The sequence below is a fragment of the Vanellus vanellus genome, assembly GCF_965231255.1.
Source record: "Vanellus vanellus genome assembly, chromosome: 2".
NCBI lineage: Eukaryota > Metazoa > Chordata > Aves > Charadriiformes > Charadriidae > Vanellus > Vanellus vanellus.
Window position 1 is genome coordinate 119756439 of NC_138906.1, and position 25810 is coordinate 119782248.

The following is a 25810-nucleotide window of genomic DNA, read 5'->3' on the forward strand; positions in this document are numbered from 1 at the left end:
CCTTAAAGATCATCTAGTTCCAACCTCCCTGCCATGGGCAGTGGGACACCTCCCACTAGAGCAGGTTGCTCAAAGCCCCATCCAGCCTGGCATTGGACACTTCCACAATTTCTGTGGGCTACCTGTTCCAGGGCCTCACCACCCTCATAGCAAAAAAAATTTCTTCCTAATATCTAATCTAAATCTACCCTCTTCCAGTTTGAAGACATTACCCCTCATCCTATCACTACATGCCCTTGTAAAAAGTCCCTCTCCGGCTTTCTTGTAGGCCCCCTTCAGATACTGGAAGGCTGCTATAAGGTCTCCCTGGAGTCTTCCATTCTCCAGGCTGAACAACCCCAACTCTCTCAGCCTGTCCTCGTAATTATGTAACACCCCATTATGTCCGAAGACAGTGATGAGAAAGGGAGGTGCAATCACACGTCCACGGTAATACTTTTTTTTGAACTTTGAATCTGAGCATGGCACTTAAAGGCACTGGTGGAAATTCAAGAGAAAGGCAAGAGCCCAGGGAGCTTGCCTAAAATGCTAAGAAACCTTTATTTTTGTCAAGTATACATTGTGCTTCAGAAGAGAAAGTTAAGCCTCTTGTTTATCAACTGTTTGTCAGTGATTAACTAAAAATAATTTTCATGGTTTGGCCTCAGCCGGCAACAAAGAACCACGCAGCTGCTCCTTCAACTCCCACAGCCATGGGAAAAATCGGAAGAAAAAGGCAAAACTCGTGGGTTGAGATAGGACAGCTTAACAGAACAGCAAAAGGGAGGAGAAAAAACCCAATAACACCGATAAAGGGATATAAAGATGCGATTACAGTACCGCCACGCACTGACCAGACCCGGACCACTGCAGACGCCCCACCCTCCCACCGCCCCCAGCATCGACTGCCCCCCCCTCCCTGGCTAACTCCTCTTATAGCCTGGGCATGGCTCAGGTGGGATGGAATACCTGCCTCCCCTGCCGAATCCCTGGGGAAATTAACCCCATCCCTGCTGGAACCAGGACAATAATCTAAAAGGATAAGGTTTTCATAAATGTTGTATCCTTAGTGTTAGGCTGTACATGCAGCTTAGGACCCTGCACTGAATTCACCTCACTAACCACCTGTTTAGTAGTCTTTTGCTGGAGAACAAAGAAATCCTCAACTCTGGCCATTTCATCTAGGCCCCTCTCTCAACTTCAGGGTGTATTCTGGTCGTTTATATTTAGAAACAGAGGACAGTTGGGTTTTTGTCAACTTGGTAGTCCAGAAGGATGCGCGGTTTAGGTTTTTATTCACTTCATTAGCTTTCAAACAGTCCGATCACTACTCATTGACTATCACAAGTCTCCTTGAAAGAGAAGCAACGGTACTTTTAGGAACTTAAACAATTTCCTTCATGATTCATTTTCATTCACCCATCCTCTGACATCATACATATATTCCTGCTTTTACACATGCACCCCAAATTGATTAATCCAGCATATTTGTTTCCACTCTCATTTAGCAACACAACTCTCCACAAGAACCGTTGTGTTCAGGAGCAGTGCTCCAGGCCTCTTACCACTTACTGCTCCCCTCACCTGCTTTTCTTCAGTTTCTCAACCCAACTGTGCAAGCACTGTTCAGTGCATTCTGCTTGCAGCTTTAAAGCAGAGAAAACACTTGGCAGAAGCAGGGAGGGAGGGCAGCAACTAACTACCCAGAAAGGAGGAACTGCCATATCAGATCAAGGTGAAAAAACAGGGGATCTGAGGCAGCAAAGGGGAGATCCAGAGGTTCGGGGCTTTCCGGGAGATAGAAGGAAGAGACGAGTGAAAGCCACTGATTTTTCAACATAGAAAGGGCAAAAGAAAGAGGCGTGAAGAAAAGGAGAGAAAAACATTAAGCTTCTTAAAGCCAAGAGAGAATAGCCATACTGCCAGAAACCATGAGCAACACAGGCAAATACATTTTAGAAGTTTGTTGGGAGTGGTTAGGAAATGGCAGAACTGACTGTATCTGAAGTTAGAAAAACATCTTAAAGGCAAGAAAAGCCAAATTGATCTACCAATAAAAGGAAACATCTCTTGCTGCAGCAGATTTTCACCTCCCATAATTTGAAGTTGGAATTAAAACCATTTGACAAATTCACATTACTTCCTCAATTTTCTTTCTGTTCCTGCCCACTTATTTCTCTTCTGCTCACCTTCTTTTCACACTTTGTCCTCAAAATCAGTACTGCTACTTGACTTTTATGTCATCCTGCCAGGTCTTAGCCTATGGACCTACTGGAACCAAAAATAACTCAGAAAGCTCTCCAAACATGAGCACACGCACATTTTCTAAAAGCATTCCCAAATGGGAAGGACAGCTTTCCTTGTTTACAAAGTCATAATAAAGAAAGTTTTTTTTAATGTAACTGCACTGCACAATAAACACATTTTACACTGCAGAGGCTAAAACTAAAGTAACATCTAATCAAAAATAAAACATAAAAACGCCTTTTTGTTGATACTGAGTATATTTCGACCTACAGTGCGCACCATCAAAAGACCTGCTAGAACTAAAGGGCAAAAGTACTGCAGCAGATTTCATGTGGTTTCCTAGGTGAGGAGGCTGCCTGCAACTATTTAAAAAAGGAACCTGGGTTGGCTACAGGTCCATTCAGCCAGCTCTACTCAACTCAGTAGTATCTGATCAGCACTCAGTTCTGCCCCTTGACTAAACCCAAGATTTTATTTTCCCCTCTAAAAATTTGCTTCGTTCCTCTCAACTTCTAGTTACTGATTACCGTACAGTCATTTGTAGTTAATAGATTAGATGAACGCAACATCCAGCCCAGATCTGCAACATGCCATCGTGCAAATTCATTCACTTAAACCCCACTTAAAAATACCATCTGCGTTCACAAGGTACTTAGAAAAATATGTGTATAAGCAAAGTATGGAAAGCTGTACAGTATGAACCTAGAAAATACACGCAACAGCCAGGCACAGACAGCTAATGAACACTTTAAATACAGTGAAAATGCAGTGATTATCCATACATCCTTCAGTATGAAGGAAATGTATAGCGCCCCATTTACAGTATAATCCTGTCCCAGAATCTGTTTATAAAGGTCTTACCCAAGCATTCAAGTGCAGGAGTCAAATAACTGAGAAAGGAGGAGGGAGATCAGAAGCAGAGGATGAGAATTAGAAATAGAACAGTGCACGAAGCCACAAAGTGATAAGTATTGTTTACCTGTCAGTTGACATTGATTAATCTTGTGTTCTGTGATATCACTCAGTGACTCAAACACCTGGAGGCAGCTTTCACAGCTGTGCACAGCTTCTTCTTCTAACTCCTCCCCTTCATCCAGCCTTTTCTTACAGTCTAGCACTTCTCCATCTTCTGCCTTGTCTTCTAGTTTACAGTTAGGGTCTGAAAGAAAATCAAGACCGTGACGTCAGGCATCTAAGAAGAGAACCTTTAAAAAGAAAAAGAAAAAATCAAGATAGGTTCTTGTGGTAACGATGAGAAGAAACATATTTGGCATGAGCCGGCAGCACACTGTAGATTTTATTGCTAAATAAGCAAAGGAGGCTTTTTCCTTATTTTTTTTCTAATCTCGATGAAAGGAGAATTTCCCTTCCTACTCCCACAAATGCAGCTCCGTTTCTGACTCAAGCAATTCTTCCGTGCCTCAATGTTAGGTTTGTCAATTTTATCACAGCTATTGAAGCTGCTTTGATCATTGTAAGAAAGGATAAACCACCTATGCAATTAGTTTTCAATGAAAAGAAAAATCAAATCAGTGAGTGTGCAGGAACTTCTTTTCGCTGTTAACTACAGCGTTTCACAGGAAATTACCAGAATTAAGAGACTAACAAATTTGATTTACATAAACATGAAATTAATCTTGATTTTACGACCCACTCCAATACTCCATCACCACACTATTTGACACAAACAAATGGAAAGATTATACCCCGGGTCAAAATGCTGCACATGCTTTGAACTTGTGTATTACTTAAGACAATCCCACTAAAGTTCCTGTATTTGCCAGCTCATGGACAACTGGAAACTAGCCATTGTAAACCTAAAAAGTGCACAAGGAGACCTTTGTCTGTTCGACACATTCACAAGCATTTTGGGGACAGTGGGATAGCTCTAGCCTCAGAGCGGCAGTCCTGAGCCCAGTTGAAGCTTCTAAACTGGAAGAAACATGCGGTCTCACCGCCATCCCCTATGCGCAGAGAAGCCACACAGCTCGCCGCACCACCTCGGTTCTGCAGACGACCAGCGCAGAGTGAGACGATGCTAAGTCTCGAACTTTTCCTCCTCTGAGAAGGAGCGGAGTAGCTTTAACTACTCCTGACTTTTTGCCCACTTTACTAAAAGCTTCCTTCAAATGACAGAAATAAAACAATCTGTCTTCCCTAATAAAGCAAGCTGGCACTTAACTTTGTTTTTCCTTGGGAACCACAGTACAACAAGTGAAACGCAGAAGAAAAATGGTTGTGTACATTCCAGCAAAAGGAATGCAAGTGTTTCACCACTTTTCCCTTTTCTGCTTTGGCCGCCTCATCTTTCCTTTCAGATATTTGAGAGAGCTGAGACTGAAACAAGTCATTTTAGAAAACAAGGACAAACTCACATAATAACAGGAGATTGTGCAAGTGCGTTTTAAGATGTCATGCTCTTTAGCCAAGCGGGTGACTAACCAGGAGTAGGCTTCTTGTCCACAGCAACACGGAGGTGGTATCTGTGAAGCCACTTCATTTAGCGTTGCAATTGATTAGGATCATGCACAACGACTTGAAAGGACAGAAACTAAAACATGCCAACACTAAACTCATATTAGAATGGGGAAGGGGTGAGGAGGAGAAGGAGGGTGATTCCACTTTAAACCTCTCTTAAATCCTCTCTCAGCACCCTACAGTGCTGTGGGCACAGCCATGCCTGTATTTGCCACCGCGCACAAAGCGCAGGGGTTCTCGCTGCCCACAGCAAAGGTCGGGGCTCTCATCATCTTTCTACATCCTTTGGTCCATACTGCTGCACCCTGCCCTTCGACTGCTCAAACACAGACAGACCCGCAAGCAGAAACTGGAAATGACCCATGTCAGGAAGCCTTCCTCATGCTACGTGGCTCGCGATCAAAACCAAGGAATTTCTTTGACAGGGATAAAGGGCAGAATTTATTTTTAGGGGAGATATATTACAGAGGGAAAGCAGATTAATTTTTAAAAATAAAAAACACGTTCTGAAGGCAAAAATATATTTCCTGTGCAAAAGCCCTGCCTGTACGCTGAGTGCGATCCTTATACGACAAATTACGTTCACAAGGTTCTTTCAGTAGTGAAAACTTCCACTTGGGCAGAAATAGAGGAGTAGTCTGAAAATCTACACACCAAAAAGGGATGCTAATTAAATAAAAGGGCTTTATGGCATTTTAGCCATTGTTGAATGCGCTGAATCTAATAACTTCCACTGCCACTTCATTTTCCAAGATATTTTGCAAGACTAATAAAAGCAGTGAGGAGATCACCAGGTTATAAGCAGTTCAGAAAAAGAAGTAATTGTCTTAAGCGTTGCAAACTGACCCCAACATCATTAAACACTTGTTGGAAGGCAGCATGTGCACATCGCATACTATCAGTTGTTCAGCTCAAGCTCCCAGTTTCATCTCATAAAACTGACAGCACTCAGGGAAATGTGGGCACTGGGTTTGAATTTTAACATGAGTATTTAAATGCTGCACATAAAGTTTACAGACCTGTTTGTTTTAAAATAAGGGTAGTGTCTGACTCTGCTTTAAGTACAATGCTGAAGGAAAGAAAAGGGAGAGGAGGGAATTCGCAAGACTTATTATTCAGAAACACTCGCACTTTAGAGGAATTCAGCGATACACACACACGTAGGCACACATGCACCCCTTCGTGCACAAAAGCCTAAAGAATCGCTCAATTTAAAGCTTCCTACTTAGAGACCAGTTATTAAAATTAGAATCATTTTAAGACTAATAAATGTTTTGCTGCTCCTTCTGCATTTGCAGATATAAACTCTACAGGGACAGAAGTCAGTCAAGCTTATTCCCTTCTGCTGCAACTTTAGAATACATGCTCTAGCCAACTGGCACATTTGTTTTTAGGTCAACACTTAAGTGGGACCCTCTGGGACCGAGGTTCGAGTTTAGCCTACGACAGCTTCGTGAAATGAGTTCTGGCAGTCTCAGCCCCTCTCAATGAATGCACTTCCACTGTGATCGGCTTCTGTGAAGAGATGTCACCACCGAAATAAAAAGATATTTAAAGAGAGAAAATATCATTTGGACGCTTTGTGAATAGATAGCTTTTCTGTTACAACAAATATCTTCCATCAAGAGCTGGTCTAACCTTAAACAGTTACTTAAACTGAGGATAAGCTGCCTTATTTGAGCTGCTCTTTTGGAAGACTAGAATAAAATGTATTTTATAAATGCAATATGCATTCACCTATACTTTCTCCTTAACCTCCTGTTCAAAGCTCATGCTCTCATACAGACTTCAGGGCAAATGTCATTCATCTTCCACATTTTTTCTCCCCAATATCTGCAACAATCACAGCCACAATTCCCTCCACAAAGACTGTCTTCACAGTAAGATTACCTTTCCCAACATCTGCAAATGCCACTGTCATTTCCAGAGGTTTCCCTGCCCTATTTCAGAGGCTGCCATGCACCAGCTGAAATTTTTCAATGACACATCAGCAACAATACACACATCGGCTCCATCTGCAGATATCATAGAAAATTATCCAGTATGGAAAGGGGGGTTACTTTTTTGGAACAGAAATAAATTCAGCCTATTAAGGCACTTAAAAAAAAAAAAAAGAAGAACAGTTGTCTTCTGTTACTGATTATGTTAACATTATTTATAAATGGAAATTAAAAGAAGCATGATTTTCTCATTACTATGCTCCCTGGCAGGTGGTTCTCCCCTTCCCTTCTTCCTCCTCCTCATAAGGGATGTTATTGCTGTAACTTGGTCTAACAAAACTGCAACTTTGGGGAAAATGAAAAATTGCATTGGCTTAAAAGTGTTGGAGGCAATAAAGCCGTGGACTTCAATTAATTTCAAGTATGGGAGCGGTTTAAGGCCAACCAGCAGAAATTCTATTCTGCCCATGTAAAAATGAGGTTTCACCACATTTACTTTTTATAACCCATATAAAAGTCAAGTAAAAGTAATGAATATCTAAAAGCCATCTCAGTGGACTGGCAAAGACTATCTGTATTCTTGAAACTCATCCTACATATTTCTGCCTATGCTACAAGGATCCATAGCTAATCACAACTAAAACATCAAACTACCAAGAAAACAGCCTCCTTTCCAACCCATTTCACTGCCTTGCAGTAGACCTCCTTCCAAGCCACTTCTGCATGGAAAAGTGCTGGCAAAAGAAAGGAAAACTTAGATCATGTGGTTATAATTATTACCAGGCAAGGAATATTTCTTCAGCTCAGTGGTAAAGTAAAACTCTGTCGCTCTCTGCTCCCAATAGTGTCCATCGCAAAACAACTGCCTCATTAAATCTCTGCAGTAAGATTAATATGCCGTAGCTGCACTACATTTATAACTTGGTACTCTATAAAAAGCACATTTAATGCTTAGAGCCAGAGCTTAGATACAAAGTATTACTATAAAAACTTCTGGCAGTGTGTACACAGTGTGGGCCTTCTGTACTGCTTGCACTATCAGAAGGTTTTTTGTTTTTAATATCGACACCGCATTCTTGCTATAGAGAAAAACACGATGTTAAGTCTCGCCTAGAAACAGACAGAGAACAACACAGGACACGATGAGAAATAAATAACTAGCAAGACAACTTAACCATCGACAATTATTTTAAGAAAAAATGCAGAAAAGCAACCGTTCCTTGTCATATTGATCTCGGGTTTTGCAGTCCTCTATTTTTCAACTTCATGTGTCTACAGCAGTACAAGTTTGCTTTTTTTCAAGTGTGTAGATAGCTAAATGGAGACATAAGTACATTCAGAAGAGTTTTAGAAATTTCCCATTAAAAAAGCAGAGAATGCTCTCACTTTTATTTCCTCATTTCCAACAACATAGTTTATGCGCAGAGCCACAAGAACCTATAAAAGGCACCAAACACAAACCCACCAGACACACACACAAGAGAAAAATAAAGTCTTCTAGCTGAAGAAAAAATTAACTGCATCCTTCACCTTCATAAGAGGAATAACTCCAACTGTTCTCAAACAAATTACCTATATGTATTCAGAGAGGTCTAGCTTTCTAGGAATATCCTTAAGGAGTCATCCCTTACTCCAAAAGGTGACCTCAGCTGAATGAATGAGACTATTCAGATGAATCAGTCCTGCTCTTCAGATAAAATTCTGTGGAATCAGTAACAAAGACAGAAGTGAAGTATGTTTTGCATTCTCAGAACCATATTAGAGGATAAAAGAGCCCTTGTTGTTATTGGGAATTGGCAATTATTGCTTCATGTTTATTAACAATACATATCCCTGCGATCCTGACTCAAACAACAGCTTTGTCTACCCAATCTCACTGACTTAAAATTAAGCAGCCCTAAATTAATCCCTGTCCGGTAAGAAATTATACAAACAATCCTAAAAGAAATTACCCTTATCCACCTATTTTACAAATATAAAAATAGTTTAAGTGGAATGAATATTCAAGTTCATCTGAAATGGCACGGGGTGGGGTTTTGTGGGGGGGATGTAAAGAAGGATTATTAACAAAAAAAAAGAAAAGAAAAAAGAAAAGCATGCTGCACTTCGGAAGCATCTCACTTTCAGTTGGCTGACCTACAAAAGGCAGAATTTCGAATTCTCAGAGAACTGAAAGGTGAGGGGAGAGGAATGTTATTTTCCATTGCAAGCCCCAAGAATGCATTCTAAGCCGAAACAGAGAAGGAAGAGTGCAGGCTGTGCAAAAACACCCCGACACTGTTGTCAAACTGTAAGCAAGCACTAATGAAGGAATTCAGCATTACCAGTCTGTGCGGCTGTGTGTCCCACACCTGCCTGCTGGTCCTCTGTTTCATTTTCTTCTACTGTCAGAAAAAGGTAAACAAAACAAAAACAAAACAAAAAAAAGATGTTAGGTAGGTAGCTGAAGCGTTTCAAGCATCTTTACACCAGCTTCAGTTCTGAAAGCCAGTAATGCTTGTACAACACGGGCAAGAAAAGCTGCACTGCAAAGTGCGAAAGCGTAGACCAGACCAAAACAGAATATGCTGCTGTATGGAAGCTACAAATCTGAGAACAGAATGACCAAATCGGTTTCATGGCTTAGAAAACAAATCGAATTTCCTCTGGGATATTTGTCTCCAATGCATTGTATTTGATTATGGAACTAAATGAGAGAATAATTCTGGGCTTTAAGATTCTACTCGCTCCACACGGATAAGAGAAAGCCTTCTCCTGGCAGACGGGAGAGGTGTGTGTGCTAATTCATACGTAAGCTTTAAAAAAATAATAATAATCCTATAGTCAGTAGCAAACATCTCAGCAGTGCAGACAGCCTTGCAAAGGAGAACTAACCCCATGCTGTTTTACTGTATACACCATGCCAGCATCTTTCCCTTGGCTCACAGCTTTCCAGAGCAGTAGAACTAAAAACAATACAATTCTTGTCAGATTCACTATTCAAAACTTGTTGGGCGAGAGTGAACCTAACAAGAGCCATTCTGCTGCTACTTTGAAAAATTAGAGAGAGCTGTTCTCATATGCTCTGATATGATGCCTAAGAAAGATTGACTCTCCCAAAGTAAGAGTAAGGGAAGAGCTAAAAGGCAGAACCATTTCCTTTTTATTCTCCCAAAGACCGAGTTCTTTGAGTTAGAGAACAGCGGAGAGAAAAGAATTCATTCTCCGTCCACAGGGGAAAAAGCTGAAAGGGGAAAGACTGCACTTTTACAGCATTTCCACTCCCAAGAATTCAGACCTCAAAAATAATCATGCAACTGAGTTAAAATCCAAAGATTTGAGGTTTGGTTTTGTTTTGTTTTGTTTTTTTCCTGGTTCTTGGGACAAGAGAGTGCAACACATATAAATCTAGACATATATTCAAAAGAAGAGATACATATACACACTCCACAGGTACCTCTTTTCCTCCTCCGCCAACCCCAAGGCTTCATACAACTGGTTGTTTCTAGAATCTGAGTTTCTAGAAAAAAAACACCAGTTTTCATAAGGACACTCTCAGGACACCACAAACTTGAAACACAGTGCATATATTAGAAAGAGTCAAGCACAATCTCTGGAGGACTCTAAACAATCTCTATCTCTGTCCCAGAGCTGTGGCTAGTAAGCACGCTCTTCTCATCAACAGAGATCTGATAAAGTTTCCCCAGCCCTGGAGTAAGTCAAATATTTCACAAAATATGATTTTATGGGCTGACTGTTTCAAGTTGAACTTGTATTCTGCAGCTATGAAGTTACCAGTACTTCAGCTGTGATAATACTGTATGATTTTCTTTGTTATGCTGAAGCAGTCATCCCAGCAGTCCTCACAGCTAAAGGAAACTGGTCAGACAAAGAAAGCAATGGGAAAAGCTCACTAAAAGCTGAGCTTTGGCAAACACACGGTCAAACACAAACTAAGCTAAATAGAAAGATTTTTCACTAGGACAGCACAGATCAGTAAGACTCATTAATACAGCAAGAAAAATAACGAATACAACTAGTATACAGTTAAAAAAAAAAAGAGATACCACCGTTAGTGATGCCCTCAAAGCCCCCAGTGAAACCTCTGCAGCAGCCCAACCTGACCCTGTTTATGCCCACCAACATCTGTTGATTTAGTCCCCCAAATGATCTCAAGAGCAAGCTCTAAAACTGAAAGAGGAGTCCACTTTTCCATCCCTCAAGAGGAAACTCATCTTGGTCACCAATACCTACTGGTCAACCTTATTAATGGTTGTACAAGTATCTATTATCTACCAACAAAACCCTCAACCACGACACGTGTCGTAAGTCTGAACTCAGTCCAGAAAGGCAACTAAAAAACTACCATTTTTTAAGTGTCAAGATGGAACTGATGTGCCCAAACATGAACTTTTCAAGAACGGACTCCCAAGTGGGAAAAAACTTGAAAATAAAGAAGCGGCTACCTGCTAAGAAGTAGACAAGATCTGCTTGTTTGAAGTGGATCTCCACTTGTAAGTGTATGCAAACCAAACTGCAAGAGTTCATCTTTTCTGCTGCTCTTTACCGAATGTTTACTGCCGCCAGCTGCAGTACCAGAATCTCTCGCTGCTAGTGAGAAGTGACTGCACACCGAAACGTGCTCAGCTTCGCGCTGCTCACCAACAGGTACACCAAACATATTTAGGTCTTCAAATGGAAAAAAAAAAAACAAAAAACAAAAAACCAAACAGGGATACCTCGTAACAAATTGTTTTCACATATGTAATTTTGTAATGTAAAAAACATGCCGGTGTATGCCTTGTGAAACCCAATGTTTAAAACTTCCCTGCTATTTAGGGATCTGAAAAGTCTGTGAGCGCTGAGGTTTGCTTTCAACACAGGCTGACCGCTATGCCTTTATTACACTAAAAAAAAAGGAAACAAGCATCAGAGAAGGTAACTTTGCGGTCAGCATCTTTCTAAACTGTTGTTCAAGCCCTTCAAGGATTCTCAGTCACAACAGAACCAAGTAGGTCACAACAGGCCACGGCACAAAGACTTGCCAATAATATCCAACTAGATGGACAAATTTGTCAGGAAAATTAAAACCACATTTAGGGGGAAATATGGTAAAGGGAATAAGAAAACTACCCCACAAAACCCACAGAATTAGGGAAATTTTAGCATTAGCACAAATCAACTACAAAATAGCATCTCATTTTCCTTTGCATTAAGTTAGATCATTCCTCCAGCTAGCATAAGTATTCGTTACATTAAGTAGGCTACAGCTGGTAGCATCAGATAAGCTCCCAATTAGCACTTTATGCCTTTCCACAACCAGATTCTGAAAACCTCAGTGCTATTTCAGCTCTCAGACCAATGTTAAGCTCACCTGACTATGAAAGGTAGTGTGACATGCAGTCAACATTAACTTAAACATCAACTACACGATTTTCTTTCAGGAGAGGAAGGCGACTTTGAACACAACCTATATAATAAGATGCTTTAAATTTTGCTAACCAAAAATATTTCTCTAGCACTAGCATGAAATGTAACTCAAAAAAAAAGCCACAAGGATGATATGCAGATAAAACGGTAGCATGTATGAACTATCATTAATTTAAACGTCAAAATTACTGATACTCTAGGACTGTAATTGCATATATGGATGTCACCTTCATTATAGCACATACCATACCCTAGCATAAGGCAAGACAAATTCTAGATAACAGAGTCATAGAATACTAGTAAAAGGAGAGGCCTCAGGAAACCAGGACAGTATCTTACGAATCCAGACTATGAATAAGTGATGTTACTACTGAACAGCACTTCTAGATACATTTGAAATAATGTTGTCACGAGAGCAACAATATTCCTTGTCCGGGTAATCATGTGTTTATGACCACAGGTCACCTGTTTTGTTACTGTAGAAATATTTCTCAATTGACTTATCTGTTCCTTAAAACAACAAACCATCAAGTCCCTGCTAAGTATTTTCTCAGTGTAACTTCTGAAAAACAAAACGAACAGGAACCCCAAATAAAAATATCGAGAAAAGACCAGATCACCATAACAACTGTTGCACCACACTTCTTGAGAGCAATTTAAAAAAAAATAAAATAATAATCTCAGTAAGGGAAAACAGAATTCCAGAACGACAATTCTATCTCCCATTATAAAAGCTTGGGGTTTGGACAGATACCAGTTTTTTAAAATTTTACTGCAAAAAACCCATACCTCTAAACTGAAGCCGTATCTATGTGAAAGGTTAGGACATTTCAGCTTTGGTATAGCTAGTGTCCAAGACAAACCCTGGTTTCAGTTCAGACCACTTCTCATGCTTAGGCTTGCGAACGTCAAATTAAGACCAACTATTCTTTTTTAAAGTAAAAAAAAAAAAAAACAACCAACCACCAAACACAACAACAAATCAAATAGTACCAAAAGACAGCCAATGAGGAAAACCCATGGGAATTTTGATATAGAGGTCCTAAAAATAGAATTAATCTCCTGACTGCTCTACAGCAACACCTGCTGATGAATGAGGATTTCACCCCTTTTGCTTAGAGTCTCTTCATGGGACACATGGTTAGCCTATAAAGGAGGGAGGTTATTTTATAAAGTTAGTACAAAATATACACAGATTTTCTAGCTTGCAAAATCTCATTCATATTCTAGTAAGTAACCAGGATTCCCCTTCACTGAAGAGTTAATCTGTAGATTTAGCACCCTAAGGAAGAGCACAAGTCATTTCTCGTTGATGCCTGGGAAAAACCTTGTATGGAAAAGAAATGGATAAAATTAGAAATGTGAAAAAGGACATTTTCACTGAAAGGGAAGCCTTTTGGAGAACTCTGGCTACGATTTACGGCTTCTGAGCTATTACAAACCATAATAAAATAAAAGCAAAAGATAATTGAAAAAAGTCTATTTTCTTCTAGTCTAGGTAGGTTAATAAATTTTAAAAAAGAAAAAAAAAAAAAACTGTCCCAAATGCCTGAGCCTCTTTTCAGCTTGTTAAACAAAGCAGGAGAAGCCACATATCCCAAAATAAACTATAAAAATAGATTGCTATTGATTTACCCCTTCCTAAAACACATTCCTTCAGAGATGTGAAAATAAATCTAATATAGCAACTAAAGACTGTCGGGATAGGAAGTTTAGAATACATATTTTTAACTTGCACTTTGCATGTCCTATAATTCAATACTTAATCTATAAATTTCCATTAGCATATGATTAGTAATTCAATTTAAAGCCATCTTTGCACAAAAGCCTTTTTCTTAGGATGGCAACTTTGCCAAGTGCATCTCCAATCTACATGTTTGAATAATTTCTGCAGACAAGTAATAGAGACACTAGCTGTATTAGCATAATCAATACACAATTTACTGAGTTACCCAGACAGAACAGAAATAAAACGTGTGTGCCGTTATTTCAGTACCTACAAATGACTGTAATTTCTGGAAGTATCTCTCTACTTTTCTTTTCCCTCCTCCTCATGGCCACATAAAAGACAAGAGGACATTCACGCTGCCACCATCTACAGGTAGATATTAAGTATGATTAGATAGATTAATCACATAGCAGAAGGCAAATTTAAAAGCCAGTTACAGGAGGTGCTGAGTATCCTCTAACTCTGTTAAAATCAATGGATTTTGAAGATGTTTCTCACTTTGCAGCAATATGCTGTGGAAATACATCTCCGTAAGGGTTCAGTCAGGATACAAACCTGAAATTAAAGAAGTTACAGAGTAGTATTGAATGCAGGATCACCTGTCAATGCACCAACTGCTAGGGCTACACCTTCCTCCGCTTTCTTCTCTCCCTAGGTACCACTGGTGCTCTAAGACTCACCTTTTAAATTCTTCTGGCCGACACATACGAGCGCAGGATTTCACACCTGGCTATGCCGCATGTATGCAGCAATTCAGTGGGTGACTCCTGGAAGTCAACAACCATTTCAGGCTGCTTCATAATATCCTTTAAGATAACTGGCATTCATAAAAGTTCAGAACTGCTTAAGAAAGTATTGTTTTCTGAACAGCTTCAGCTTGTTATCAATACATGTCTATCAGCTGCTAGCCAGACACTTTGACTCTCAAATGTATATGCACCCAATAAGTTTATTGTGAGAAGAGTCAGAAAAAGAAAGGCATTGGCATACTATCATTTCAAATATCTACATTCCAGAACTCCACTGAAAATTAGTTCTGTGTCTGTAGCCACAACTGTACAAAAAACCAATTCATCATATGCATGAGTATTTGTATTTCTGATTTGTTTTCCTTTGTGCTGTTTTCCTATTTCTACCCTCCTCAGCACTGTAACAATATTCTCTTGATACTTGGAAATTAATATTTTCCTTAAAAGATTCCATAAAGCTTTTTTCTTCTTGCATTTGCTCTTTCCAGAAGACAAAGCCCCTCACAGCATTCATATTTTTTACTCCTCTCTTTATTCTATCTCAACACTGAGCTTGGGGTTTTTTTCCCCTAACGTTCTTCTTGTAGAAAGACTGAATTAGGAGTTCCCAATTAGACTGCAGTGGTTGGAAAATATTATTCTTATGCTAAAATAAAGTATTTTCCTAGGCAGCACATAAACATAAAAGTAATAAATATACTTAAGTGGAAAGAAATTATGCTTAAGAAATCCTTTGGATATTCTTCCAATCCTTGATCTCAAGGATAACAGTATCCAAATGTGACAGCCTAAAGACGTCCAGTTTTACATAACATTGTGTGCGGAAAAGGCAGATGACGCTCCTTCCTGCAGCAGAGGGAGAACTCTACAGAAACCCCAAAGCTGAGGGTGGGGGGGATATCTTTTTCTGGATAGATGAGGTAGTAGATTAATTAATCCTGCCCAGAACGCTAACTTTGCCTCCCTAATCATGCATCTCTTAATGAACTTAAGCCGCAACTACATATACTCATATTTTTATTGTTTAAACTAATAAGTATTATATATTTATAAAGTACTTTTCTCCAAATAATCTTAAAGCTTTTAATAAACCTCCAGTAAATTCCAGACATCCCTAAGACTCTGTATCATGCAATGTAACAGATTAGAATGGATCTGCGAGTCAAACTGAGGACCACGGTGACAACTAGCAAAGCAAGAGGGAATCTCTCTGGGAGTCAATTCTTCGTACCAGGGTCAGGAATTTCAGCTGTCCTGCCTGTTTCAAACTGAGTACTCCACCTCCATTCCTGACAATGTGACTGTGGGCATCCAGTCCATTTGGAGAAACAACAGAAGTTAGGAGGCTGAGATAACTTTTAAGTCTAATTACCAAACCCAGTACTTCACATGAATGCTTTCAGTGATTGCTCTCACTATACTGAAGCTATGTATCGCCTAAGATTTCTTATTCTCTCAGAGGGACATAACTAAGAATTTCTGGTACTTTTACAGACCTGTATTTTCAACTGTGCTTAGAAAACAGGAAATTCATTAAACCGTCTACAAAAGCCTGAACTCAGCAAGAGAGAGCAATTTGAATCGAACAGACGCATGGATTGCAGAACCTCAAGGTTAACCGACGTTACACTAGTTTGAAGACAGGTGATGTAAGGAAGGCCTACGAGGGTCTACAGTAAAGGTTACTGTAGATGATCACTGCCTTTAAAAGTTGTGTCATTTATTTATGTGCCGAAAATGAGGCACTTAAATTGAGGAGTCGGGGTTGTCTGACACCATTCCAACACCAAAACAAAATACAGCTGCATGCTTTGGCTCTATTACCTAAAGACATACATTTTATCTGACTAAGAAAACCCACCTCCTTTCAATTGAGATTATCTCTGATTTACCAGAGATCTCCATCTATTGTGCACCAGGGTTTTATACGTTTCTTTTTGATCCCTCAGACTCTCTGGTCTGTTCTAGATTACTTTCTACCATGTAGAACAGCACTCTGGTCTATATCCACAAAGGAGCTTAGAAGCCCAAAAACTAGTGAGGGGATGCTGCATCTAAATCGCCAGAAGCCACTCAGGTCAGGCAGCACCTATGGTTTTACCATCCAGGCCTTCTCAGTGCTGTGCAGTTCAATGCTGAAATCAAACTAAAGCCCCACTGCAGCTGGGTAGCGATTAAAATTAAAGATTAAATAAGATTAAGTATTAAGATTAAATATTCTCCTGCCTGCCCTGGCTTTGGATGCAGTCTTATGGGCTGGTTCAGAGTTTACGTACCTTTTCCTGGTTGCTACAAGATACTGGCAGAAAACGTGTGGGTTGAATTCTCTCTTCCTTTCCCCCTCTTGCCCACACCCACTGGTTAGATCACTCACCCAGGATGTGGGTGGCACCAGCTCAACTTTCTTCTCTATCAGAAGGATTTGTACCCATGTCATGAGCTTCCCAAGAAAGAGCACTTGCCCTCAGACTCGAGGTGCACTCATTCATTGCTGTTGAAGCTGCCGTACCTCATCTACAATATTCACTGAACTAGAAAGAAGGAGAATTACCATGATACCTTATCCTTGTGGTTAGGGCACCCACACGGGAAGTGGAACACATGAACTCCAGTTCTGGTTTCACTGAAACAATTCATCAGAAATAATATTGCAGTAGATACTTGGCATACCAGGAGCCAGGTTTTCTCTTTCTCTATCGGCACTCAAGCCATTTGAGCCATGATTCTTGTGTATGAGTGCTCTTTCTCACCCAACAAATACTTAATTACACTTTTGAAAAGGGAAACAATCGAAAAAAATATAACGGCAACTCACACTCATAGCACAATATGCTACTGTGTAATGACTGATGTACTCCTGTGAGATACAGATTCAAACACCCTTAGACAAAAGCACAGAACAGAACCCCCACCTCTCACATCCTAGAAGAACAAATAACTTTCCCTCTTCAGTAAAGGGGAGAGGAAGAGCAGCAGCACAACTCCTTAATTCCTTCTAATTTGGGAGGAAAGGAACGACCTGTTCCCTGTCTCCAAAAAGCTGGATCAGATAAGTGACCGCTACGAGATACTCTATTGCACTAAGACACCCACATCTAGAACGGGGGAGCCGTCAAGACACACTATTCTTTCCAAGCTTTTCATACCGTCTCCTTAAGGTAGTTCTTACTCAACAACATTCATAAACCCCTAACCTACCTACGGATTACATAAAGAATCCAAGCGCCTGGTGCCAGATGACTCTTCCACTAGGCAACCAGGCACCTGTAAACTAAGCACTGCAGCATGCAAGATGCAAGTCCTTTTTTTTTTTTTTTTTTGGCCTTGGAGCTTTCTGACCTTTCTTCATCGACTTACATTTGTATCTGGTTAGCGAGTCTTCTGCTCACCAGATTCACCAGAAATCGCAACCAAATCTTTTCCTGTGCTCTAGCTCTTTGTAAGTCACGTAACGCAGTCCCTTCCCAGCGGTTGCAAGCCCAGACCAATAGCAACCCATTTCCTCCTCCCATCTTCAGAGTGAAAATGTTACATCGGGCATGGATCTTGACATCCTGTTGTCCTGGAACCAGTGAATCAGAAAGTTCCTTCCTCGTAATTGTATTCTTTGGAGGTGGAAAATAATTAACTTCCCCACCCCCTCCTCCTTTCTACTGCTACTATCAAAGTTAGAAATTCACTTGACTCTGTCTGGAAAAAAAAAAAACAACAACAAAACAGCCATCATAATTCAGTGCCGGAGAAAGTTCTGTTGATCAAAGCATTGCCTAGTCTTCCCAAGGACACTGCCTCACTACATTGTATCATCCAGTCCAGCAACATAGCAGGTATTTTATTTTTGTTTTTAAAGTTCCTTTCAAGAAGTTAATGAGTCAATAATGCAATTTGAACTTGATAGGTTACCAAAAGAAGTGAACACCACCAAAAAAAAACCTAAAAATCAATTAGCACGAAATTCATTGTTTGAAGTGTATTTTCCCGGCAAAACACAACCTAATAATAGTACGGCACAACAAGTTTCAGTGACTGTATACAAAAGCCACCTATTGTGCAGTCAACCAGGACATTTAGACTTAAAAGTGCTCTAGCTTTTCCACGCTCATATGTAACACCAAGTGTCTGTATAACAAATTAGGAGAAAGACTTTGCACATCCTGTTTGGTAAGGATAAAATTCCTTTTCCAGGTTATTGCCTTGCATGAGAGAATAAACTCTCCAAAAACGGGGTTTGGGAAGGAGGGAAAACCCTGATACTCTAACTATCAAGACCTTGTCCATTTGTCCTCAGGGAAAAAAGGTGTTCTGCTTCAGCCACGAGGCTGTTTAACTAATGCCTAGTACTGTTTCAAATTCGTAAGAAGGCTAACTAGTTACATATACTTTATTTTTAAAGAACCCTAGTAAGTCCATATCACATTAAAAAGGGGGGGGGGGGGGGGGGGGGGAAGTCACTATACCAACAGATCTATAAATGACTTTAAGAAATGTTGAAGGACTAAAAATCCTCACCTTAAAAAGAAAAATATTTAAAAGTGAAAGTATCAGATGAATCACTTACTCAGAAAACACCCCTCTGGCTTGTTCCCATGATAAAAAAAGAAGGAAAAAAATACCACAATGAAAACACATCCCCCCAAATCTAAAATTTAATTGGGCATTAACTGTGCAGAATTGGTAAGCAACAATCCTACAACCCTTCTGACTACACATTATACAGATTCAACTGTGCAAAGAAAAGTTGCAGTATAGCATGTGTGGCATCACTCTAGCTAAAGGAAAATCTAAAAGGCTCAAATGTGCGCGCACCAAAAGAACACGGATAACCTAGACTAAATCCTGAAAAATGAGGGGAAAAATTTGTCTACATCTTTTTCTCAATAATTACACAGTATAGAGGTAAAAAAAGTGTTTGAAACTAAAGGAATGTGAAGCAGGGGAAAAAGCATGACCCGTGTTAACTGATATTGTAAATACAGAGGACAATGGTCCTGGTTCAAAAATCCCTTGGAAGAGGGCAATTTTGTACAGTCTTACTGTGTGCACAGAAGAACATAAAGCAGATTTTTTTGGAAAGTAGGAGGGATGAATGAAGATGTTAATTATAACATGTTGTAATAAGGATACCCCCAAGATCAGCCCTATCTTTTCTGCTACGGCGTAGTCCCTAGGCATATAGCTAACTACTCCTTGATCATTATCCTGGCTAAAACTAAAGCTACTGAAGTTTAGGAGACTCATATCTAACGGAATTTCTTTCATCTCTAATAATTGCTAAACTAGCATAATTACTCATACTTGAGGTGAAATAGAACTCAAGTTGACTAAAATTAAAGTTAAAACAAAAACAAACCTCACCACCTCTTTTGGTTTTTGCACATTCTTTTGTCAGAATCCTATGCTGTGTTGCATTAGGATTTAAAAGGATTTAAAAGCTTCTCTTGTGCTATCTGACTTTTGTAAAAACAGCAACTGAAAAACTTTAATGCTTTGTAGTAACATAACACACTGCAAAATATATTTGAAAACAGACATGAACATTTTCATAGCACCAAATAAAACAGGCCAAATTCTGCATAGATCTGTACGTTCTCCCTTCAGGGAAAAATATCTATACATACATATATATGCCACGGTTCTGATTTAAGTGAACTAGCGCATTTTTCCCACCCCCAGCTCAGACTGATTTTGAGCTCAGGTAGCCCTACAGGAACCAATGGAAACCATAAAATACAGCTGGGAAAAGACGCTAACAGGTCTGTCATAAGGTATCAGCATATATGTACACACACACGTACACATATAGTAATCAAGCTGAAAAAAACAACTCCAAGTATCTTATTTTCAGTGTTTTACACAGAAAAAACACTGAATCTGTACGGTCTACATAAAATGTTAACGGTTCTTCTAGATCCCTTCCTCATGTACAATTATTCAAAAGGAAGAATGCACGAGTTTCTCAACACTGAATCATGTTTTAGAACAAAGAAATGAGAGCTATTAAACCAGTTGTAAATTAGACTCAATGAATTACAGAGCAACGTAAAGCCTTTCAAGACATCTTAGATCATGGCAGATAACGTTACCCTACACATGTTAGATAACTGCCTCCATACTGACAGCTTCCCTTGTTACACAAGTTAACAGCAACTCGGGAAAACAAAATCAAACCAAACCAAACACGTAGCATTTCTAAGCCTCTTAATATTAGCTTTGCCACAAGACTTCACCTTTACGGAAACCAGTAGCTGTTTAGATGCAGCTCTTTAGATGTTCACTCCTCATACTACCTGCTTCTAAAAAGTAGATGGTGATGGTCAATACAATTCACGTTGGCCCCAAAAATGACTGGGTAGCATTGCTGTAATCCTACAGCTAATAAAGACCATCAATACCACTATGCGTTGCCAAAGTCAATGAATATTACTAAGGGTTAGGGATGTTGTTGTTGTTACGGATTTTTTTAATATATAAAGGAGCTGGGGCATGCTTTGGCAAGTCAAAAAGAGCATGCTATAAATAGCCTGCATTATAAAAAGATGCTAATCTTAAATCCTCTTTGTAATTTGTTTTTTCATGTTCTCTTTTATGTTCGATATCTTAATTTTTGCCCTTTTTTGGATGGCCAAATAGAAGCCAGCAATCCACTCATGCATCAAACAGATGTTTTTGCTTTTCAGGCCAAATGGAATCTTACGAATTTTTTGTTCCCTCCCTATAAAATGATTATGCCAAAATAACACAGTTCCTGCAAATGGCCCGTTCAGAAAAAGTTTTTTGGACTAGTGATACTGAAACTTTCAGGCAAGATCACAGAAACCATGCCAATACTAATTGCTGTTTTTGTTTATGCTGGATTGATTATAGTCTAATCAGCAGACAATCTAATGACTTTCGAGTCTAGTCCACGCAATTTAGAAGCCAGGGAGGGTTGGGGCTGAGAATAAACATTCAAATAGTTGACAGATACACAGAAATGTAAAGGCTACTGTTTGAAGGGGATCCGAATGTCAAATTCTCTCTGAACTATTGCTGCTATTAAGTACGATTTTTGTTTTAATCCACTACTGTTCTACCTTCCTTGGCATTACACCACACCACCTGCACCTCTGTAAAACAAACATCCTTTTGCTTTGAATTTATGATGAGAAAACAAGTCACATTAAAACACAGGTACATGTACTCGGTCCCCCAACACTCTGCATGAATTGAGTTGCAGTTGTAAATTCAGCCAGGGTGGAAAGAATACCCAGGTTTCCTCAAAAAGAGGGAACAACTTTAAGAGACGCTCTGGGCTTGCCAAAATATTTCAAGATACAAGCCTTCTTTAAGCAGAACATAGATATTTAAAACACAGCCGATAAATTTCTCCTTCTCATCTTTCTAGGAACTAATATTCAGTAATTCTATTTCTGCAGTCCAATGTGGGATACAAAATTACAATAAGTAAAAATTTACTTTGAAGTAATAACAAAATATTTGTCTATTGTTTTCCAAAAGAAATCACTTTCAGAGATCAGTCCTTCTATTAAATGTGTGGGGCTGTTCTGGTTTCCTTGTGATGGTTTATCTGACATCTACAATTTCAGTGATTTTTCACATGCGACTTTAGCATAGTGAACATTACCTGACTTTAGCTCAAAGAAACCTGGGTTTGGTGTTTCGTAGGACTGCATTTTCATTCAGGTTTGTATAAAGAATACCTGGCTTTCTTTGCAAGTGACTATATTTTTGTAACTTTGCTTATAAACAAAGTTTCTCATCAAAAGCCAGTAGTAAGGGTAAAAGAAAAACCTCAAGCCCTCCCAAAACTAAAACCCCATAAACCAGAAAGGGGAGGGAGGGGGAAGGCGGTCAGTAACCTAAGTGTGATATCTACAAAGCATGCCAAGTCACAAAAAAAGGTTTACCGTTCAAATAGCCAAGTTAAACAAGATACAAGCTAGCTGCTCTCCCCACTCCCTTGCTTTCTTGTCTCAGGGGGTCTCCAGCATGGATTTGCTTGGGGAATGGGGCTGCCCTTAGGTGTCAGGAGTTTAAGAAGTCATACCAATTGCCCTTCATCAATACCCTTCCTTTGCACAGTGGCTCTTTTGGGGCTTATCCACGGGTATCGTATCTCTGACTTATCTTTCCCCACCTGCATTTCTCTTGCTATCCTTCCTCCCCCACCAAATGCATTACGTGATTTTGATCAGGTCAATGATACCCAATAGATTTTTTTTCTTTTTTTTTTTTTTTTTCAGAAACTAGCCAAGGAAATGGGATAAATTAAACAGTGGAATGAAATATAGGTCAGGACTGATGAATTTCATGTAACTGATCCTTCCTCTCACTAAAAGAACCCGGCATTTGAACTTTAATTCCTCCTTCCTGAAGTAAAATAAGATACTGAAATTACAGTTTTTCAGAAAGTTAAATAATTTACTCTCTGTTTGAGACTTTTCTTTGCCACAATCCTGTAGCATATTTGTAAGAGACAGTGCTTTTCACAAAAAAACAATTACAATCTTACTTCTCCTTGGAAAGATGTTTTTATTATTCTTAAATTGTAAGGGGCTTATCTAATGTTAGCCATGCCTTTTTTCTTTCCTAGGTCCAAACCTGAGATGCAATCTTCGCCAAGAGCTGGGGGACAGTCAGACCAAAGTTGGCAAGAAACCAAAACAAGAAAGGGGAAAAAAAAAAAAAAGAGAGTAAAAGAAATAAAAAAGGAATGTAAACAGAAACCAGGGTAATCCAAAAAAGTGTATTTTCAAGAAACAGAAGAAATTTAGTCATTAGCAAGTTCTTAACACCCACCATTTCAGATGAACGTTAGTTTCACGCATACAATATACAAAACTCAATTGTCATTTTGTTTTAATGTATTTACCTGCCTTGTATCAGTATTCCCCTAAGATATAAGTTTCAAATTAACTTATCAAAAGTGACAGACATATCAAAAATATCTCTTATATCTTCCCCCCAGAAAGGGTTGCTAAGTACATGACAAATTGGAAATGTAATGTGTAACTCCATATTTTATTTAGATGTAAAACAGCACTCATGAGTTTAAATAACTCATTTACATACATTCAAAGAATAGTTTTTCAAAGAAGCTATTTAAAATACTGTGTATTTTTAAACTGTAGAACTATATTTTGTACTGACTAAATCAGTAATGCTTAAAAAATAAGGAGATTAAATAAATGCTGCATAGGAGGCACAGTTGAAATTCTCCTTGCAACATTACTTACAGCTTTTGTTTGTTCACTAAAAATGAAGATGTAATAATTGATGGGAAGACTCTTATCAATGAATTTAAATGCTATGTCTATGCAAGCATCTTTCCACTTCTCAGATGAATCGCATTATTACCCTTTCAGAAACCTTGCAATTGGACTGCTTTTAGAATACTATTAATCCACTCAAAAATTGACATGATTGAAGAAAAATAAAACAGGGAAAAGGGAAAAGATATTTGAACAAAGGCCACCAAGAATGATAACCTACTCTCCAAAGGTAATTACTGCAGCAATAATTACAGATGATGATTGATTTAATGCCTGGGTTTTGTTGAAAAATAGTAAATAAGACACTGCAAAGAAATCTCTATCTTCTCTCTCCTGAACATGAAGCGGTTTTCTTAAGTCAGTAGTTTATTGTCAGCAAATCCAAGCCATTCCATCTGAATCGTACAATGTTGCTGTTTTCTCATTTTAGGGACTCTCAGGCTACCAATACATGAGGAAGGCAAAGCCCATACCTCCACATAAAATGGAAGCTGTATCTTTTGTTTTAAATTAAGTGTGATGTTTACAGGAAGATACTTGAAACAAACCTCCTCTCTGTAACGCATCTAACAAATAACCAGGAGTAAAACACGTCCAACATCTTAACAGGAAAACAATTTCCTCTGTATTGCCAATTGATTCTGAACATTTATTCCTTCGCACTTAAATACTTGGAAGTCTAAGACTACCCTTCAGTTTAAGTTTCCCAGCATCTTTTTGCAAATATGGCTAATTGGTCGCTCTCCTAACTGGCTCTAAAACTCTTATGCGCACGTAAATAAATCCTCCCCGGGAAGCTCGGAATCTAAGTGCGCTCCCGAGCAACAGAACTTTCATTGTGGTATCATTTTTAAAAGGTAAGGGAAGAGCAGCTCGTTTGTTCTTCACGAGATGCCAAACAAAAGCACCACTGAACCGCACAAACTTCGGTAAACTAGATACAGACGGCAGCAGCAGGTAAAGGAGTAAATTCAAGGCCCCCTTTATTCACTTTTAAAATGTTAAAAAAAAAAAAGAAAAGAAAAAGAAAAGGAAACAAAAAAAGAATTAAAGCCTGCTCTAAAGCTCAGTGAAGTCTACAGGAAGACTTTGAAAAGGGAACTCCTGGAAAGAGTTGTTTCAAGCAAAGGGAGCGGAGGGTTTTTGGTGTGTTTTTGTTTGGGTTTGTGTTTTTTTTTTTTGTTTTTTTTTTTGCCAGGTCCTCCTGCCCAAGTCCATAAAAGCAGACCCCGCTCCTGCTTTCGAACTATGAAAATCGCGCCGGTTTCTAGGCGCTTAACTCCCGCTGCACGCCAGCCAGCCTAGCCGAGAAGAAAACAAGGCCTGTCGCCAGCCACCCACCGGCTCCGCACCGCATCCCCGGCCGGGGGCTCGCCGGGCTCCGCGCTGCCGGTGTCCCTCCCCGGGCGGCCCCCCGCCACCCCCGCCCCCGGGGCCGCACAAGTTGCCCCCAGCTCCCCGGGCCTTTCTCCTGCGCACCCCCTTCCCGCCCACCACCACCACCACCACACCACCCACCCCCCACCCAAAAAAAAAGTAGACAACTTAAAGAGATGTTCTGACCTGACGCAACCCAGGCTTTATTCAACTTCACTGCAATGTACAGACCAACCCGGGAGGAACGCGCCCATCCAGAGAGAGATGTTTATTTGAGGTGACAGCCACCCTTCTCGGCCTCCTTCCCCGCTAGCAGGCGGGGAGAAGCCCCTTGCCCGCCCGGCCGCAGAGGCCAACGGCTCCCGGCTCCTCGGGGGGCGGCCAACGGCTCCCGGCTCCTGAGGGGAAGGGGGGAGGGGGGGGGTCGGCCAACGGCTGCCCGCTCCTCAGAGGCGGGGAGGGGGGGGGACGCGGCGGCCGGGCGACACCCCGCGCCGCGGCGGGCTGAGGGGGGGCGGCGAGGGGCCCGCCGAGCCGGCGGGGGGCGGCCGCACCAGGCCGCGGGAGGAGGGGGGCGCCCGGGCCGGGACGCTGCCGGCCCTGCCACAAGCCGCACAAGCCGCCCTTTGT

The 25810-nt window shown here is 40.2% G+C and overlaps 1 protein-coding gene across 1 annotated transcript in view; it reads right to left on the reverse strand.

Annotated features, from left to right (window-relative positions):
- ZNF521 (zinc finger protein 521) overlaps positions 1–25810 on the reverse strand; it is a 234018-nt gene that overhangs the window by 207211 nt on the left and 997 nt on the right. The window contains exons 2-4 of the mRNA XM_082499405.1: positions 10081–10143; positions 8969–9028; positions 3206–3385 (exon numbers count right to left, since the gene is read on the reverse strand). Of these exons, the coding sequence (XP_082355531.1) occupies positions 3206–3385; positions 8969–9028; positions 10081–10143 (303 nt within the window). The remainder of the gene's footprint in view (positions 1–3205; positions 3386–8968; positions 9029–10080; positions 10144–25810) is intronic.